We start from the raw sequence: 17,928 nt of genomic DNA on the forward strand, positions 1-17,928 counted from the left end.
TCTATTATACTGGAGGTATCACTATATATTTCTATTGTACTGGAGGCATTACTATATATTTCTATTATAATGGAGACATTACTATATATTTCTATTATACTGGAGACATTACTATATATTTCTATTATACTGGAGGTATTACTATATATTTCTATTATACTGGAGGTATCACTATATATTTCTATTATACTGGAGGCATCACTATATATTTCTATTATACTGGAGGCATTACTATATATTTCTATTATAATGGAGACATTACTATATATTTCTATTATACTGGAGACATTACTATATATTTCTATTATACTGGAGACATTACTATATATTTCTATTATACTGGAGGCAGTACTATATATTTCTATTATACTGGGGTTATTACTATATATTTCTATTATACTGGAGGCATTAATATATACTTCTATTATACTGGAGGTATTACTATATATTTCTATTATACTGGCGGCATTACTATATATTTCTATTATACTGGAGGTATTACTATATATTTCTATTATACTGGAGGCATTACTATATATTTCTATTATACTGGAGACATTACTATATATTTCTATTATACTGGAGGCAGTACTATATATTTCTATTATACTGGAGGTATTACTATATATTTCTATTATACTGGAGGCATCACTATATATTTCTATTATACTGGAGGTATCACTATATATTTCTATTATACTGGAGGTATCACTATATATTTCTATTATACTGGCGGCATTACTATATATTTCTATTATACTGGAGGTATTACTATATATTTCTATTATACTGGCGGCATTACTATATATTTCTATTATACTGGAGGTATTACTATATATTTCTATTATACTGGAGGCATTACTATATATTTCTATTATACTGGAGGTATCACTATATATTTCTATTATACTGGAGGCATTACTATATATTTCTATTATACTGGAGGTATCACTATATATTTCTATTGTATTGGAGGCATTACTATATATTTCTATTATAATGGAGACATTACTATATATTTCTATTATACTGGAGACATTACTATATATTTCTATTATACTGGAGGCATTACTATATATTTCTATTATACTGGAGGTATTACTATATATTTCTATTATACTGGAGGTATCACTATATATTTCTATTATACTGGAGGCATCACTATATATTTCTATTATACAGGAGGCATTACTATATATTTCTATTATAATGGAGACATTACTATATATTTCTATTATACTGGAGACATTACTATATATTTCTATTATACTGGAGACATTACTATATATTTCTATTATACTGGAGGCAGTACTATATATTTCTATTATACTGGGGTTATTACTATATATTTCTATTATACTGGAGGCATTAATATATACTTCTATTATACTGGAGGTATTACTATATATTTCTATTATACTGGCGGCATTACTATATATTTCTATTATACTGGAGGTATTACTATATATTTCTATTATACTGGAGGCATTACTATATATTTCTATTATACTGGAGACATTACTATATATTTCTATTATACTGGAGGCAGTACTATATATTTCTATTATACTGGAGGTATTACTATATATTTCTATTATACTGGAGGCATCACTATATATTTCTATTATACTGGAGGCATCACTATATATTTCTATTATACTGGAGGTATCACTATATATTTCTATTATACTGGAGGCATCACTATATATTTCTATTATACTGGAGGTATCACTATATATTTCTATTATACTGGAGGTATCACTATATATTTCTATTATACTGGCGGCATTACTATATATTTCTATTATACTGGAGGTATTACTATATATTTCTATTATACTGGCGGCATTACTATATATTTCTATTATACTGGAGGTATCACTATATATTTCTATTATACTGGAGGCATTACTATATATTTCTATTATACTGGAGGTATCACTATATATTTCTATTATACTGGAGGTATCACTATATATTTCTATTATACTGGAGGTATCACTATATATTTCTATTATACTGGAGGTATCACTATATATTTCTATTATACTGGAGGCATTACTATATATTTCTATTATACTGGAGGTATCACTATATATTTCTATTATACTGGGGTTATTACTATATATTTCTATTACTAGGTGCTTCATCGCACCCTACGGGCGCTCTTCACACCGTCGGAAGAGGCTACGCCCCCTTAACCCCTGCACGCCTTTCTGGGGTTCAATATATGGAGTATTACCTGCATTCCTAGTTTTGTTAGTGTTTGAATATTGCACAATGAAAGGGCATCCGATGGTGAAGGGGGCGTAGTCCCTTGCAACAGGAAGGGGTTTGGGGAGTGGGGACCGCGGATGGGGGAGGGGGTATGAAGGCGCTGTGGGTGGGGTAGGAGCAGGGGTGTCGCAGGTGGGGGATGGCAGCTGCAGGGCTGTTGCGGATGGAGGAGGGGTTCCGAAGGCGCTGCAGATGGGGAAGGGGTGGGTGCGGGTGTGCAGTGGATGGGGGAGGTGTCCAGGGGGCGCGGTGGGTGGGGGAGGGGTGGATGCGGGGGTAACGTGGGTGGGGGAGTGGCGGGTGCGGTGCTGTTGCGAATGGTGTAGGCGATGCGGATTGGGAAGGGCCTGCTGCGTGGGTGGGGTAGGGGATCCAAAGGTGCAGCGGGCGGGGGAGAGCCAGATGCGGGGTGTGGCGGATGGGGGAGGGGCTGCTGCAGATGGGGGAGGGGTTTGGAAGACACTGCGGGTGGGGTAGGGGGTCCGAAGGCGCAGTGGGTGGGGGTGCCACGGGTGGTGGAGGGGCAGGTGCGGGGGTTTGCGGGGGATGGGGAGGGGTCCAGGGGCGCTGCAGGTGGTGGAGGGGCAGATATCAGTGCACATAGTCTCTGTGGTAGTTAGTGAGGGTTGGTGATGGTGTGAGAGGGGTGAAGGCCAGTACACAGACAGGCAGTTAGAGAGCAGGATGAGGGTGACAGGGCATAGGGAGTACTTAGCAGATATAGGGGTGGGCTACAGGTGTGATGTCACAGTGTGTGTACCTTTGCTCTCATGTGTGAGGTATGTGAGGTATATGTGAGGTATATGTGAGGTATATGTGAGGTATGTGTGAGGTATGTGTGAGGTATGTGTGAGGTAAGGATGTGCGGGTCGTGGTGGCCACTAACCTCCAGGCTGCTGCTGTGAGATGGTGACTGCAGAGGGAGGGAGCTCAGACCCAGCAGCAATGGGTCGTGGTCAGCATTCCTTCCTGGCCCCGTTCCGCCGCACACTGTCCGCCCCGTCTGACGGGCGTCATTCCTCCTTCCTGCCTGGCAGCGTCAGCTGCTGTGATCGCGGAGCATAGGTAAGCGTCCGGAGCCCTGTGGGCGGGCAGGCATGGTGTTTCCCTGGAGAGGTGCGGCGCGCGTCCTTAGGCTGCAGATGGAGGGAGCTCCGGCCCAGCAGCAATGTTGATTAGTGCGTGTCCCGTCCTGGCGCTGTCCCGCTGCACATGCTCCGCACCGCTTGCCGCCGAGCATGGCAGCCCTTGTGTGTATGCTGCAGATGCTGATCTAGCGGTGCCTGAGCTAGCGCCCTCTCCCTGGGGTGTGGGTGTCAGGTGGTAGGTATGGTGTGTAGGTGGGAGAGGAGCTGCGGGCGGCGACTCGCTGCCTGCAAGTACCCTCCATATCAGCGCTGTTCCCCTCCCTGCAGATAGTGTCAGTGGCCGTGGTGTACTTTTGCTACTGGTGGCCAGGGCCGGTGCTAGGGTGTTCGGCGCCCCCCTGCAAACTATGAATTTTGCGCCCTCCCATATTCCTTTGTAGTGCATCGGGAAAAGTGGTGTAGTCTCACAACTAAGGGGCATGGCCACACAATAGTACCCCCATTTAAAATTACGCCACAATGTAGCACAATCTTATTCATCTTATACGTAATGCCCCACCCGTAGTAGTAGCGTCCTTATACGTAATTCCCCACCCGTAGTAGTAGCGTCCATATACGTAATGCCCCCCCAATAGTGGTAGTGTCCTTATACATAATGCCCCCCCAGTAGTAGTAGCAGTTATATGTAATGCTCCCCAACAGTAATAGTAGCGTCCTTATACATAATGCCCCCCCCCAGTAGTAGTAGCATCCTTATACATAATGCCCCCCAGTAGTAGTAGCATTCTTATACATAATGCCCCCCCAGTAGTAGTAGCGTCCTAATACATAATGCCCCCCCAACAGTAGTAGTGTCCTTATACATAATGCCCCCCCAGTAGTAGTAGCAGTTATATGTAATGCCCCACAACAGTAATAGTAGCATCCTTATACGTAATGCCCCACCCGTAGTAGTAGCGTCCTTATACGTAATGCCCCCCAGTAGTAGTAGCAGTTATATGTAATGCCCCCCAACAGTAATAGTAGCGTCCTTATACGTAATGCCACCCCTGTAGTAGTAGCATCCTTATACATAATGTGCCCCCAGTAGTAGTACCGTCCTTATACATAATGCCCCCCCAGTAGTAGTAGCATCCTTACATGTAATGCCCTCCCAGTAGTAGTAGCACCGTCCTTATACATAATGGCCCCCAGAAGTAATAGAGTCCTTATACATAATGCCCCCCCCAGTAGTAGCGTCCTTATATGTAATGCCCCCCAGTATTAGTAGCCTCCTTATACGTAATGTCCCCCTATAGTAGTAGCGTCCTTATACGTAATGCCCCCCCATAGTAGTAGCGTCCTTATACGTAATGCCCCCCCTATAGTAGTAGCGTCCTTATACGTAATGCCCCCCCATAGTAGTAGCGTTCTTATACGTAATGCCCCCCTATAGTAGTAGCGTCCTTATACGTAATGCCCCCCATAGTAGTAGCGTCCTTATACGTAATGCCCCCCTATAGTAGTAGCGTCCTTATACGTAATGCCCCCCCTATAGTAGTAGCGTCCTTATACGTAATGCCCCCCCTATAGTAGTAGCGTCCTTATACGTAATGCCCCCCCTATATTAGTAGCGTCCTTGCATGTAATGGCCCCCCCAGCAGTGGCGTCCATAAAGTGCGCACACACAGACATACCTCACACACACACAATTCACACATATATACAAACACACACACCCCACCATATATACACACACACACCCACCCACTCACCCACACACACCCCCCCCCACTATATACACACACACACACACACACACACACACACACACACACACATTTCTCTCTCACCCTCCACTTACCAAGTCTGGCTGGCCGTCACTGCAATGCTGATTCCACCACTGTTCAGCTGTCTGGTCCCGTGTAGCTCCGCCCCTCTATTCCGTGTAGCTCCGCCCCTTGTGACGCCGTAGCTCCACCCCCTTTTCGGAACCCGCACTGCACAGCACACAGCCCGCTGTCACAGGTGATTGGGGGGGGAGGAGGACAGGCACAGCAGCCGGCAGCTAGTGGCCATCCTCACCTCCTATACTGTAAGGTAGGGTCTTGCACCTGACTGCTGCTGGCACTGGGTATGGGGTAGCTCCCTGCAGCAGATGCAGTTGACTCCGCCCAGCTCTGTGACTCCGCCCAGCGTTACGGGCACAGAGTCACAGATTAAGGCAAATATATAGGAGATACTGGAGGCATTACTATATATTTCTATTATACTGGGGTTATTACTATATATTTCTATTATACTCGAGGCATTACTATATATTTGTATTATACTGGGGTTATTACTATATATTTCTATTATACTGGAGGCATCACTATATATTTCTATTATACTGGAGGTATCACTATATATTTCTATTATACTGGAGGTATCACTATATATTTCTATTATACTGGAGGCATTACTATATATTTCTATTATACTGGAGGTATCACTATAAATTTCTATTATACTGGGGTTATTACTATATATTTCTATTATACTGGAGGCATCACTATATATTTCTATTATACTGGAGGCATTACTATATATTTCTATTATACTGGGGTTATTACTATATATTTCTATTATACTCGAGGCATTACTATATATTTATATTATACTGGGGTTATTACTATATATTTCTATTATACTCGAGGCATTACTATATATTTATATTATACTGGGGTTATTACTATATATTTCTATTATACTCGATGCATTACTATATATTGATATTATACTGGGGTTATTACTATATATTTCTATTATACTGGAGGTATCACTATATATTTCTATTATACTGGCGGTATCACTATATATTTCTATTATACTGGAGGTATCACTATATATTTCTATTGTACTGGAGGCATTACTATATATTTCTATTATAATGGAGACATTACTATATATTTGTATTATACTGGAGGTATTACTATATATTTCTATTATACTGGAGGTATCACTATATATTTCTATTATACTGGAGGTATCACTATATATTTCTATTGTACTGGAGGCATTACTATATATTTCTATTATAATGGAGACATTACTATATATTTCTATTATACTGGAGACATTACTATATATTTCTATTATACTGGAGGCATTACTATATATTTCTATTATACTGGAGGTATTACTATATATTTCTATTATACTGGAGGTATCACTATATATTTCTATTATACTGGAGGCATCACTATATATTTCTATTATACTGGAGGCATTACTATATATTTCTATTATAATGGAGACATTACTATATATTTCTATTATACTGGAGACATTACTATATATTTCTATTATACTGGAGGCAGTACTATATATTTCTATTATACTGGGGTTATTACTATATATTTCTATTATACTGGAGGCATTACTATATATTTCTATTATACTGGAGGTATTACTATATATTTCTATTATACTGGCGGCATTACTATATATTTCTATTATACTGGAGGTATTACTATATATTTCTATTATACTGGAGGCATTTCTATATATTTCTATTATACTGGAGACATTACTATATATTTCTATTATACTGGAGGCAGTACTATATATTTCTATTATACTGGAGGTAGTACTATATATTTCTATTATACTGGAGGCATTACTATATATTTCTATTATACTGGAGGTATCACTATATATTTCTATTATACTGGAGGTATCACTATATATTTCTATTATACTGGCGGCATTACTATATATTTCTATTATACTGGAGGTATTACTATATATTTCTATTATACTGGCGGCATTACTATATATTTCTATTATACTGGAGGTATTACTATATATTTCTATTATACTGGAGGCATTACTATATATTTCTATTATACTGGAGGTATCACTATATATTTCTATTATACTGGAGGTATCACTATATATTTCTATTATACTGGAGGTATCACTATATATTTCTATTATACTGGAGGCATTACTATATATTTCTATTATACTGGAGGTATCACTATATATTTCTATTATACTGGGGTTATTACTATATATTTCTATTATACTGGAGGCATTACTATATATTTCTATTATACTGGGGTTATTACTGTATATTTATATTATACTGGAGGCATTACTATATATTTATATTATACTGGGGTTATTACTATATATTTCTATTATACTGGAGGCATCACTATATATTTATATTATACTGGAGGTATCACTATATATTTCAATTATACTGGAGGTATCACTATATATTTCTATTATACTGGAGGCATTACTATATATTTCTATTATACTGGAGGTATCACTATATATTTCTATTATACTGGGTTATTACTATATATTTCTATTATACTGGAGGCATTACTATATATTTCTATTATACTGGGGTTATTACTATATATTTCTATTATACTCGAGGCATTACTATATATTTATATTATACTGGGGTTATTACTATATATTTCTATTATACTGGAGGCATTACTATATATTTCTATTATACTGGGGTTATTACTATATATTTCTATTATACTCGAGGCATTACTATACATTTCTAGCCTTGCCTCCAGAGTGCAAAGAAAAGGGGCTGTGTCGTGTGGCCACACCGCTAGTGTCATGTAGCTACTCCCCCTAGTGTCATGTGCCACGCCCCCTCACAACACGTGACCACGGCAATTTTTCGGCACCACTGGGTCCTCTATGTATGCTGCAGAGCACTGATGGGTAGCCTGACTGAGCATCCACGGAAGGCCCGTCTGGGTAATTTGCACCCACCCCACCCTGGGCTGTCTTAACAACATTGTAGGCCTTGGGCAAAGCAATGAACTGGGGCCCCTACCATTCACATAAATACCTTTTTTTTTTTCAAATCATGACTTATCCCTCCTGCAGTCCCGTGCCGGCACTCTAGATACTTTCGTACAGTGAATGGCTGTCAGCAGTCTGATTGGTGGATAGCTCCAGCCATCCACCAATCAGCATGCTGAAGCCATTCATTGTCTGGCTGCAGGCTGGACTGCATTCTCTAAGTGTCTCCCAAGAAGCTGCAGAGGCACCAGCCTGGGGGGTAAGATGCTCCCCAGCCTGGCCCGCCTTTGCTCGAGGGCCCCTAGACTTTTGGGGCCTTGGGCAACTACCTGGAGTGCCCATACAATAAGATGGCTCTGGCCCCACCCCTGTACACACTGTCATGCCCTTGCATCTAACCCTTGTGTTCCTCAGAGCTTGGGAAAGAACATTTCTGCAGTAATAAATGCAGAACACAAATTCCTAATGCCCTATTACATCTCTGAGTGGTTTCGCTGTAAATGAGGTATGCAGCCATTTAGATTTGCAATGCACATTAATGTAATTTGAAACCCAATGTAGCTAATCTGGCTGACAGACTGTCTATTGTTCTTACATTGTTTGTGCAAGTGAAAGTAAACTTCTAGGCAGAGGATTCTCTTAATTCCTACCTCCAATGGGAAAATGTGCAAACACCCATTAGCAGTGCTAGAATCACAGCCAGGCTATCAATTATTCATTACATGTACTGACAGCAGGTTACTGGCAGATTGTATTCCGTGTAAAACTACTTACTGTACACCGCATAATAAATACTGTTAGAACAATTCCCTGTATGTTGTCTGCTATCCCTGATCAATGAGCAAAAAAAAGTTGTGCAGTCAGTGTGGGACTGGGGCATGCAGGGTGACGGGTGAATGCAGTGGCACGGGCCCCTGCTTAAGGGGTGTGGCTACCACCACAGAGGGTGTGGCCAGCCACCATGGCCATAGGGAGGGATGTGCAAGCTGTGTCGCTGTGCGGGTTGCAAAGCCCTTGGGATAGCACCAGGGCAGCCATCAGGGGGGGACTGTGGGGCCCTTACAGAGAGGGAGCCCCACCCCTGGCTCCTACAGCCAATACCTGTAGAGCTGCACCAGTCTGTACATCAACAGCAGGCTGATGTGCAGGGACTACTTCTTAACACAAGCCTTATATGTGCATCAGCTCTCTGTAAACCGTTTCTGTAGGTCCACAACACTCCACCTATATGTAACGTCACAATGTATGACATCACATAGGGGTGGAGCAGTGCGGCAGAATCTTTTTTTTTTGGAGGGAGAGGCCCTGTATATTTTGTCAGTCCCGAGTCCTACAATTTCTGATGGCAGCCCTGAACAGCACCATCACTGACCCACGGCACCTGCATCTGGATAGCACGGCACCTTCGGCTACACCATGCAGAGTGTTGAGCTGCCCAGCGGGTCTGTACACCTCCGTAATTTCTCCTGCCGGCAGCCTCCGCCCCCTTGCATGATGTCACATGTTCAGTAGCGAGGGCCAGCATGGCACATCAATAAGCACTGCTCTGATGCTGCCATAAAGGCTTGGCTGGCCACAATGATGACACAAGTGTTGGTTTTTTACAACTGCATTCACTGCTGCAATATGCTGTCTTCCAAATATTATTTGCATCCGCCCCTATTTTTGACTGACAGACACACCCAGTCTGCTACACAGATATGGGGTCACAGCTCTAATCGTGTCATGTGATCGGAAGGACAGGAAGACATCACAGTGCAGAGAAGGGATGGACACCGGAATGGTTGCCAGGCTTCCAACATCAAATCCAGCAATGCCATCACACCATAACCATCCAGAGGTACAGTGCTACCATCGATGGTTATAATGTATGCATGCACAGAAGCATTCAGACCTTCTTGCATAAGCATATTAGCTGAGCTTCGGACACCACTTCATCAGGTGGCTGACAACCATAGAATACCTGCAATTCGACGGAAAAAGTGCTTGCATCGAATCAGGAACATCGCTGATTGCTAACCATCAGCTTCTGATGTCCATCTCTAATGCAGAGTACAGACAGAGCTCAGAGGCACATTCCAAAGCCTCTCTGATCACTGGATCATGTTCCATGTGACTTTAGTTTCCAGTGTCATCCAAGACATTAAACAGAATTATAAATCATTACTTGAAGTTTGAAGAGAAAAAAACAAAACAAATAAATCTGGTAAATGTAAGGACTTGAAAAAAATAACGAATGGATTGCTGCCTTAATCAATATAAACAGACATATATGATGAGATTACTATGCTTAATCATAGTAATGTTTTTGTTAACATACATAAAAACATAATTTGTATCTATTTACATAGCTTACTGTGTTTTCATGGAACGGGGTGTAGCTGACATAAGGGATGGTATCCAAGGTATCTGTGTTCACAATTATTGGAGCGGGGCTGGCCTGGAAAGAAACAAGAAAATTTCAGTTGATTATATGTTCTTCAGTCATTGCCAGGCTGAGTATCCATACATCAGCAGGATATTTTTGTTTTACTGTTATCTCTAATCAATGGTTGATTGCAAAACAACATTTTCCTCTAATGGTCAAAACCATGTTGCACTGCAGGGGGGGGGGGGGGGGCAGATGTAACATGTACAGATAGAGTTACATTTGGGTGGGTTATATTGTTTCTGTGCAGGGTAAATACCGGCTGCTTTATTTTTACACTGCAGTTTAGATTTCAGTTTGAACACACCCCACCCAAATCTAACTCTCTCTGCACATGTTACATCTGCCCCACCTGCACTGCACATGGGCCCTCATTCCGAGTTGTTCGCTCGCAAGGCGAATGTAGCAGAGTTACACACGCTAAGCCGCCGCCTACTGGGAGTGAATCTTAGCTTCTTAAAATTGCGACCGACGTACGCGCAATATTGCGATTACAAACGAGTTAGCAGTTTCAGAGTAGCTCCAGACTTACTCTGCCTGTGCGATCATTTCAGTGCTTGTCGTTCCTGGTTGACGTCACAAACACACCCAGCGTTCGCCCAGGCACTCCCACCGTTTCCCCGGCCACTCCTGCGTTTTTTCCGGAAACGGTAGCGTTTTCAGCCACACGCCCCTGAAACGCCGTGTATCCGCCCAGTAACACCCATTTCCTGTCAATCACATTACGATCGCCGGAGCGAAGAAAAAGCCGTGAGTAAAAATACTTTCTTCATAGTAAAGTTACTTGGCGCAGTCGCAGTGCGAACATTGCGCATGCGTACTAAGCGGATTTTCACTGCGATGCGATGAAAAATACCGAGCGAACAACTCGGAATGAGGGCCATGGTTTTGCCCATTAGAGGAAAATGTTGTTTTGCAATCAACCTTGAATTAGGCCATGGTGTATTACTATCTACAGAATACTTTCCACGGTAGAATTCCCTCCCCGACAACCTATTACGAATTATGTATTATTTTGTAACATGTTTAAAAAAAGTTTTGGATTAGTTAAAGGGAATCAAATACAAAGCTTCACAATAATATGTCTCTAAAGGTAAAATACATAATTCAGGGATAACCTAACCTGCCACTGCAGTTCTATTAAAGATGAAACTATAACCTGCCACAGCAGGACATACCCTCCTCCCAACTATTTATGGCCTGATAAGATCTTAGCTGAAACCGCAGTCATTTAAGCTGCTGCTAAATCACTGTACATACCAATCTGCATGAATCCACCAACCCACACGGAGCATTTGCACAAAGCAGGTTTGCCAATTTGTCAATTACTCTATGGCCCTCATTCCGAGTTGTTCGCTCGCTAGCTGCTTTTAGCAGCAGTACAAACGCTAAGCTGCCGCCCTCTGGGAGTGTATCTTAGCTTAGCAGAAGTGCGAACGAAAGGATCGCAGCGCTGCTGCAAAAAAGATTGTGCAGTTTCTGAGTAGCTCGAGACTTACTCCTAGCTAGCGATCACTTCAGTCTGTTTAGTTCTTGTTTTGACGTCACAAACACGCCCTGCGTTCGGCCAGCCACTCCCCCGCTTCCCCAGCCACTCCTGCATTTGTCTCCGACACGCCTTCGTTTTTACACACACTCCCCGAAAACAGTCAGTTACCACCCAGAAACACACACTTCCTGCCAATCACTCTGCGGCCAGCATTGCGACTTAAAAGCGCCGCTAGACCTTGTGTGAAACTGCATCGGCTTTTGTGAAAGTACGTCGCTCGTGCGCAGTGCGCCCCATACGCATGCGCAGAAATGCCGCTTTTTACCTAATCGCGGCGCTGCGAACGAATGCAGCTAGCGATCAACTCAGAATGAGGGCCTATGTCTACTCTGTTATAAAAGCAGCGTTGGCATAGAACAGGATGGACATTGGACCTTTCTGCTGTTTCAGGTTCATTATCCAGCTCAGTAATACACAACCTGTGATATACATCAATTTAAAACTGTCCTAACTGAGAATTATGTATTTATGCGCTGTATAATCCTGAAAAGGCATCTATAAGAATTACTCAAAATTCCTGGCATACTGCACCCCACTTATTCTGCTACATGGTTACAAATCTAATTTGACAGATTATTCAGGCTGTAGCTATAGTAACTATATGAAATGAGTAAGATAACTGAAAATGGCACAAATATGTGAAGCAGATACGTACAAATAAATAAGCACACAGCAACACGTAAAAGTCTAAAAACCTCCAAAACTGAGAGTACGAAAATTTTGCACCCAATACATCATTCACCATTATTGTCAAAAATAAAACTGCATAATAATTAAAGGTTACATTTTGTAGACTTCTCTATACTAAAAGTGTATTATTAAGAAAGTCCAATGAATAGGGGTCTATTCCTTATCCTTTAATTCATATTTGACTTCTCTCCCAGAATGGCCGGGAGGCTCCCAAAACTCGGGAGGAACTCCTGGCCGTCCAGGGTAGTGTGCAAATCTCCTGAAGCCGGTCTCCATCACCGCACCCCCTGCAGCCGTCCCCAAACATGGGCAGTCCGGGGAAGGGGGAGGGGGGGGTGGAGGGGGGTGATGATGCCATTTGCGCTTAATTATGTCACCATAGCCCGCCCCCGCTTTACAATGGCGGTAATCTGGGCATTTTATGGCAGGGATTCAATGACGCAATCAGAGGCGGATTGGCCATAGGGTCCACAGGGAAGATTCCCGGTGGGCCGGCGCACCCGTGGGACCTGTTATGTTTGAGGACATATAGTCCTATTTATAGACATATGAATAAGATGCCAAACAATTTGCATATATGAAAATTATTTTGCCACTTAGCCTGTGATTGCAGATGATCTAGTGTATGCTCTGTCTGCCTGCTTGGCTGACATATAAGATTGAGTGAATAGTGATTGGGATACAGTTGGTGTAATAAGCAAGAAAATATATCTTTCTAAAGAATTGTATAGTTTCCTAAATTCTAAAGGTGTATTATATAATGTGCTCATAACATTTAATTTTATTTCCTTTTAACTTCCCCCTTGATGCTGGACATGCCCACTATCTGGAAAGTCTTGGGGGGAGGGTGCTGCTGCCATGGCCCATGGCTAGACCTTTCACCTCTGGTACTGCCCATGTGGGGCCACTAGTACAAATTTTTCCAGGGCCGCTTTTTGTTCCCAATCCACCCCTGGACGCAATCGTGTCCCTGCACTGCCAACCTATAACAATGTCACGCCCACTGTTTTGCCAGCCTGGCTGCCCCTGAGGGGGCGGACATAAAGTCCATAAATATGCTTTAATTTCTACAAAAGTAGGTGGAAATTAAAAATTTGACCTACTTTTGTAGAAATGAAGTACTGAGGCCATTCATTATAAAAGTAATGCAGGAGATATTACAGATATCTCCTGCGTACCTTTCAGTCCCGATCTGTCCTACACTAGTATGGGGACCTAGATTTATTAAGCTCCAAAAAACACATTACTTAAAGACAGTGGGAACCTTTGCCATCTTCTGATGGCGTTGATTCCCTATGGGTAGGAGTCCTAGCTTGCGCAAAAAGATCCTTCAGATCCCTCAGCCACTTTTTGGCTTCCTCCGCCAGACGTCGGGTTTAAGGCACACACGCTTAAACCCAAGTTCACGCATGTGCACCAACACTACCAGTAGCAATGGTAGGGATTGCGGGACTGCTGATCTTCGGATAAGCTGTCTCCGCACCGGAGCAATGTTGAATTGCTCCTGTTATTTTGCATCCACCTCTGCTACAAGCAGCAAGTTGGATACTTACTTATCATCATTTTCTCTATTTTATAAAAGAGACAAAAAATAAAAAGGTAATTAAATTCTCTGTTTTTAATTAACGGTAACAGTAATAAGAATTTGCTTATCAAAAAACCCAGTTTGCTTTTATATAAGGAATCCGGTCGTTAGGTCGACAGTAAGTAGGTCGACACTGTCTAGGTCGACCACTATTGGTCGACAGTAAGTAGGTCGACATGGTTTCTAGATCGACAGGAACTGTAGGTCGACATGACAAAAGGTCGACATGAGTTTTTTTACTTTTTTACTTCATTTTTTTTAACTTTTTCATACAGTACTGTACCATCCACGTGGACTACAGTTGGTAATGGTAACCTGTGCTGAGTGCAGCGGTAGCAGAGCGATGCCAAACAAGGGGACACGGAGCACTAATTGGGGTTCCCGGTCACTGTACGGAGAAAACGACACCAAAAAAAGGAAGAAAACTCATGTCGACCTTTTCTCACGTCGACCTAGTACGTGTCAACATAAAGTCTCTACTGACCTAGAAACCATGTTGATCTACTTACTGTCGACCTAGACACTGTCGACCTAAATCTAATCTACCTAACATACCACACCCGTATATAAGACAAACATAATTTCCAAAAGCCAATTAAAGTGTTATAAATGTTTAATGAAGCTCTGTTATTTGTTTTGTCATTTTACAGTATGTATAGTAGCAGTAATTAAGAGAGGCATAAATTTGGGTTTATTTTTATTGATGGCTAAAATCTGCATATTTTTTATTTCCTTTTGTAATTACAGCATTCGCGCATAGAATACAACGCAGGAGACAACTTACCAAACTGACATCAGGGGTCATTCCGAGTTGATCGCACGCTGCAACTTTTTGCAGCCCGTGCGATCAACTATACGCCGCCTATGGGGGAGTGTATTTTTGCATAGCAAGGCTGCGATCGCTTGTGCAGCCCTGCTATGCAAAAAAAAGTTTTGTGTAGAACAAGACCAGGGTACCCGTTACTTACCCTGTGCGATGAATCCAGCGTTGCAGGTCCCGGAATTACGTCAGACATCCGCCCTCCAAACGCCTGGACACGCCTGCGTTCGCCGCACCACTCCCAGAAAACGGTCGGTTGCCACCCACAAACGCCCTCTTCCTGTCAATCTCCTTGCAATCGGCTGTGCGAATGGATTCTTCGTTAAATCCATCGCCCAGCAACGATCGGCTTTGTAGCCGTACGATGCGCCTGCGCATTGCGGTGCATACACATGCGCGGTAGTAACCTGTTTACTGCGCTGCGAAAAGCGACAGCGAACGATCAACTCGGAATGACCCCCAGAATCTGCTCAAGTTAATAAAGTAACGCCCCCTGAAAAACCGCTACCAGCTAAGCGATAATGGGACCAATTCATGTTTGTACACAATTGCACTTGCGATGTCTAGGCTAGAGAACTGAAGCTGCCGCCCTGAAAAGAGACTCCTACCGGAGCCATCGCAAACTCATTCGCAATTGCGTACACATGCGCAGCCTATTTGCAAAATGAGGAACATCGGAGCTAAGGGTTGGTCTATGGCTACGCAGAGAGGACACAGCCGTAGTGACTCAGGCTCCACGTTCTTGTGCATACAAGCTCACAGCCGTCAGCAGATACACGCTAGAAAATCGGCCACGACACCCCTGCGTTTTCCCAGCCACTCCCCGTAAACCCCCTGTTAACACCTCCGAACGTTCACTTCCTGTCAATCACTTTTCCATTAAATCCTCATTGCGAGTGAGATCGCAGCAACCCCTTCATGCATGCGCATTGCAATCGCAAAAGCTGTAACGGGACACATCGGTAATGTGCTGCGGTGATGTGCAGTGTATGGACTGCGGCCACAGTATGACACCCTGCTCCATGGAGTTTTGTAATGATCATTTACTAATTTACCCTGCATATGCATTAATGCAGAGATTCAACAATGGGGGACATTCCGACCCGATCGCTCGCTGCAGTTTCTCGCAGCGCAGCGATCGGGTCAGAACTGCGCATGTGCCGGCGCCGCAGTGCACCGGCGCATAGCAGCCATCGTTGCCTAGCGATCGCCTCTGAGGCAGAGGCGGTCGCTGGGCGGGAGGGGGCTGGACGGGGCTGGACGGCGGTATTAAGACGCCGTTTAGGGGGCACGGTCAGGCCAACACAGGTGTGGCCGGACCGTTCGGGGGGCGGGCCGCAGCGGCTGCGTGACATCACACGCAGCCGCTGCGGGCAGGGGAGCGACGAGTAGCTCCCGGCCAGCACGCTAAAGCTGCGCTGGTCAGGAGCTACTCTTTAAGTGCAAAGGCATCGCCGCTGTGCCTTCTGCGGGGGGGGGGGGGGAGCGACACTGACATGCGGGACGGACTAGCCCTGTGCTGGGCGTCCCCCCTTACGTCAGTGTGAATAATCGTAGCTGTGCTAAATTTTGCACAGCTACGATCAACTCGGAATGACCCCCAATATCCATTAATGCAGAGATACAACAATCCTGGATGGCAGGAAGCTGTGGTGGAGCCTTGCTTAGGAACAGTGGACAACCTGCAGCACTTTCCTTATGGTAGAGGCTAGATCCAAGTGGCCTAAGGGACCTTTTCCGTCAGGGGGAGGAGCCACGACACAAGGGGGAGGAGCTACGCCACACCACCAACTATTACCTTTAGTAATTGGGTGGCGAGCGAAGCGAGCCACCGTGCCCGAAGCGTGGCGAGCGAAGCGAGCCCGCGAGGGTACTTTTCGGGTACCTTGTTCGGCCGCAGCTCCTCCCCCTGGTGACAGGTCTCCTCCCCTAGGTACGTCAGAAGGTCCCTTCTCCCACTCCAATATAGAACCAACCCTTTCCTTATCCCTGCAGGGGAGAGCAGTGTGCTTCAGGCCTAAGCAGCCGATGTCAGAATGAGAGCAATGGAGACCCAGCGATGGCATTCAGCAGCTGTGGAAAGTCCAACAGTGACAGGGGCCTCAACCCAGGGACTGGGCAGGACTTGTTGAGGCGGCATGGCTAGCAAAGCTGCAGGACAGTGCAGCTAATGAACTCTATTCTTTACACGCTGGCAGCAGAATGGCTACAAGTGAGACAGAGAGGGAAGCGGAAGGGCCACATTTGCCTGTGGCTGAAAATGATAAAAAAAAATTGTTACATCCGGCCTGTGTGTGTAGAAGAGAATGAACTGATGCTGCAGACATGACACTAACGTTCCTGCCAAACCCTCCCCAACAATCAGCATCTCTGAGGATTCCCATTGCAGTTTGTGCCCAACTATGGGCAGTTCACCATCTTTATTTCATGGCCCTGACCATGCTGGAATGATCTCTGCCTATATAAATGAGCCCCCGTCTGGATGCCCTGGCTCACAATAGGCTTGGTGTGCCCTCCTTTATCTGGATGTCTCCACTCTTTTCTACTGTACTACCTGTATTGGATTACACACTTGAGGGCTGTGGAAAAGTAGTAAAATGCAGCTTTTTATTAGCAGAGCCACTCAAAAGTCATCTATAGATTCTGTATGAAACTAGAACCCCCGCTTCCCCCTTCCCAGGCCCT

The 17,928-nt window shown here is 43.7% G+C and overlaps 1 protein-coding gene across 1 annotated transcript in view; it reads right to left on the bottom strand.

Annotated features, from left to right (window-relative positions):
* Positions 1-17,928, bottom strand: part of DLG2 (discs large MAGUK scaffold protein 2) — a 1,975,700-nt gene that overhangs the window by 670,122 nt on the left and 1,287,650 nt on the right. Inside the window, exon 6 of the mRNA XM_063950647.1 lies at positions 10,519-10,611. Coding sequence (XP_063806717.1) covers positions 10,519-10,611 — 93 coding nt within the window. The remainder of the gene's footprint in view (positions 1-10,518; positions 10,612-17,928) is intronic.

Source organism: Pseudophryne corroboree, chromosome 2 (genome assembly GCF_028390025.1).
Source record: "Pseudophryne corroboree isolate aPseCor3 chromosome 2, aPseCor3.hap2, whole genome shotgun sequence".
In the NCBI taxonomy this organism is placed as follows: Eukaryota; Metazoa; Chordata; class Amphibia; order Anura; family Myobatrachidae; genus Pseudophryne; species Pseudophryne corroboree.